General features: G+C 48.8%; 1 protein-coding gene and 1 non-coding gene across 5 annotated transcripts in view; both read left to right on the forward strand.

Annotated features, from left to right (window-relative positions):
- The first annotated feature begins 895 nt into the window (after positions 1-895).
- On the forward strand, positions 896-966 carry Trnag-ccc. Its single transcript has one exon. It is a non-coding gene; the product is annotated as a tRNA-Gly (tRNA).
- A 263-nt stretch (positions 967-1,229) lies between these two features.
- The window catches only part of Tia1 (TIA1 cytotoxic granule associated RNA binding protein), a 29,751-nt gene continuing 29,175 nt past the window's right edge, over positions 1,230-1,805 (forward strand). For 2 of the 4 annotated variants that reach the window (XM_021164411.2, XM_021164413.2), the window contains exon 1: positions 1,230-1,533. In XM_021164411.2, the coding sequence (XP_021020070.1) occupies positions 1,508-1,533 (26 nt within the window). In that variant the 5' untranslated portion in view covers positions 1,230-1,507. The remainder of the gene's footprint in view (positions 1,534-1,805) is intronic. The other 2 variants (XR_003836939.1, XM_021164415.2) reach the window with 1 other exon arrangement.

A 1,805-nucleotide genomic window follows, 5' to 3' on the forward strand; every position in this document is an offset into this window, starting at 1 on the left:
TTTAATCCCAGCATTAGGGAGGCAGAGGCAAGAGGATCTTTTGAGTTTGAAGCTAGCTTAGTCTACAGAGCTAATTCCAGGACAGCCAGTTCTGCACAGAGACCCCCTGTCTTGAAAAGCAGAAAAGTTGAAAGAAAAGAAGGAAGGAAAGGAGGGAGGAAGAAGGAAAGAGGAAGGGAATCCCAAATATGGCAGAGTACATAATTGGTTCTCAACCTGTGGGTCGCGACCCCTTGACCACCCCTCTATCGCCGAAAGTANTTACATTACAATTCATATCAGTAACAAAATTACAGTTATGAAGTAGCAACAAAAGTACTNTTATGGTTGGGGTCACTACAATGCCAGGAACTGTATTAAGGGGTCGCAACATTAGGAATCTTGAGGACCACTGATGTAAAAGAACGACCTTGGATATAAAAACTTTCACGTCTTTAATAAATGCTTTACATAATATGTAAAGTGTAATAAGAAAGGATAAAAAGTACCGGAACCACATTCCAGAGCCATAACTCTGAACCCTAAGCAAGGGCTGACTGCTGAGATTCTTCTCACCAATTTGCAACAGTAACTGTTTTTCGATTACATTGGGTATACAAAAGAAATCCAGACATAAATATGATTCCTGCTCGCAAAGTATTGCTTATTGTCAAGTAGACATTATTTTCTTACCACAACTCTTACTTCTAAATAATAAGCAAAAATGAAAGTCGAGATTTTTCTCAAACAGCCACTCAACAGCATTGGTATGAGAAAGAATGAATCGTTTCATAAAGCNACGAAAAAAAGTGCAAGTATCAATTCGTTTTAATTTTTATTTACATAAATCAAGAATCCAATAGGCAGAGATACTAACATATCTCCTATGAGTTTTCGGAGGCTCAGGATCTCAACAGCGCCGCTGGTGTAGTGGTATCATGCAAGATTCCCATTCTTGCGACCCGGGTTCGATTCCCGGGCGGCGCATGCCTTTTGTTCTCTCTTTAAATAAGTAGTGTGCAAACAGAAATTTTTCCTGCTAGAAAAACACCTGCTATTTTATTTCTTTAACCTCCCCAANGATTTTTAATTTCCACTATATAATTCACAAATGAAACACTCCGCTCTGAAACTACAGAAACCCTAAACTACTGGCATTGCGTCTGCGCACTCTGAGCCATCCCTTGCCTGGTGGCAGCGCGGCTGCGCACCAAGTGAACCCCGGCCTTGAAGCCTAAGCCCGGCTGCCAGGAGGGTGAGCATGCTAGCTGGCTGTGCGCATGCGCGGCACGGGTCACTCGGCTGCCGGCTTCTAGGCGTCCGGCTTGCCGCCATCTTGGATCGGGGTTTCATTGTTCGCGGTAGGCCGGGCCTTTTTTTGTGTAATCGCTGCCAAAGAAGAAAGCGAAGTAGCCTCCGGTCAAGCGAGGAGGCCGGCTCTTCCGCAGCCATAGCCCGCCTCAAGGATTTGGGAGGTAGCGAAGGGCAGGGAGCTGGACCCTGAGGTGCCGCCGCGACCGCAGCAGCCATGGAGGACGAGATGCCCAAGACTCTGTGAGTCTGGAGCAGCGTTGAGGGAGGCGGGATGGTGGTCGCCCCGTAGGGAGGCCGCGGCCCTGCGCCTCTCTGCAGCCTATTGTTCTCCGTGGACGCCGCGCTGTGGTGGTTCCTCCCTCCCGTGCGCACGCCAGGATGCTTAGAGCNGAGCCGGGCTGAGAGGACGATGGCGGGAGAGGGGCTCGGCCCCTGTCACCCCTCGGCTGGCTGCACCCGCGGCCCCCAGACCTGGAGGAAGGACTTTTCATTCAAAGCTCTCCTCAGGACTC

Source organism: Mus caroli, chromosome 6 (genome assembly GCF_900094665.2).
Source record: "Mus caroli chromosome 6, CAROLI_EIJ_v1.1, whole genome shotgun sequence".
In the NCBI taxonomy this organism is placed as follows: domain Eukaryota; kingdom Metazoa; phylum Chordata; class Mammalia; order Rodentia; family Muridae; genus Mus; species Mus caroli.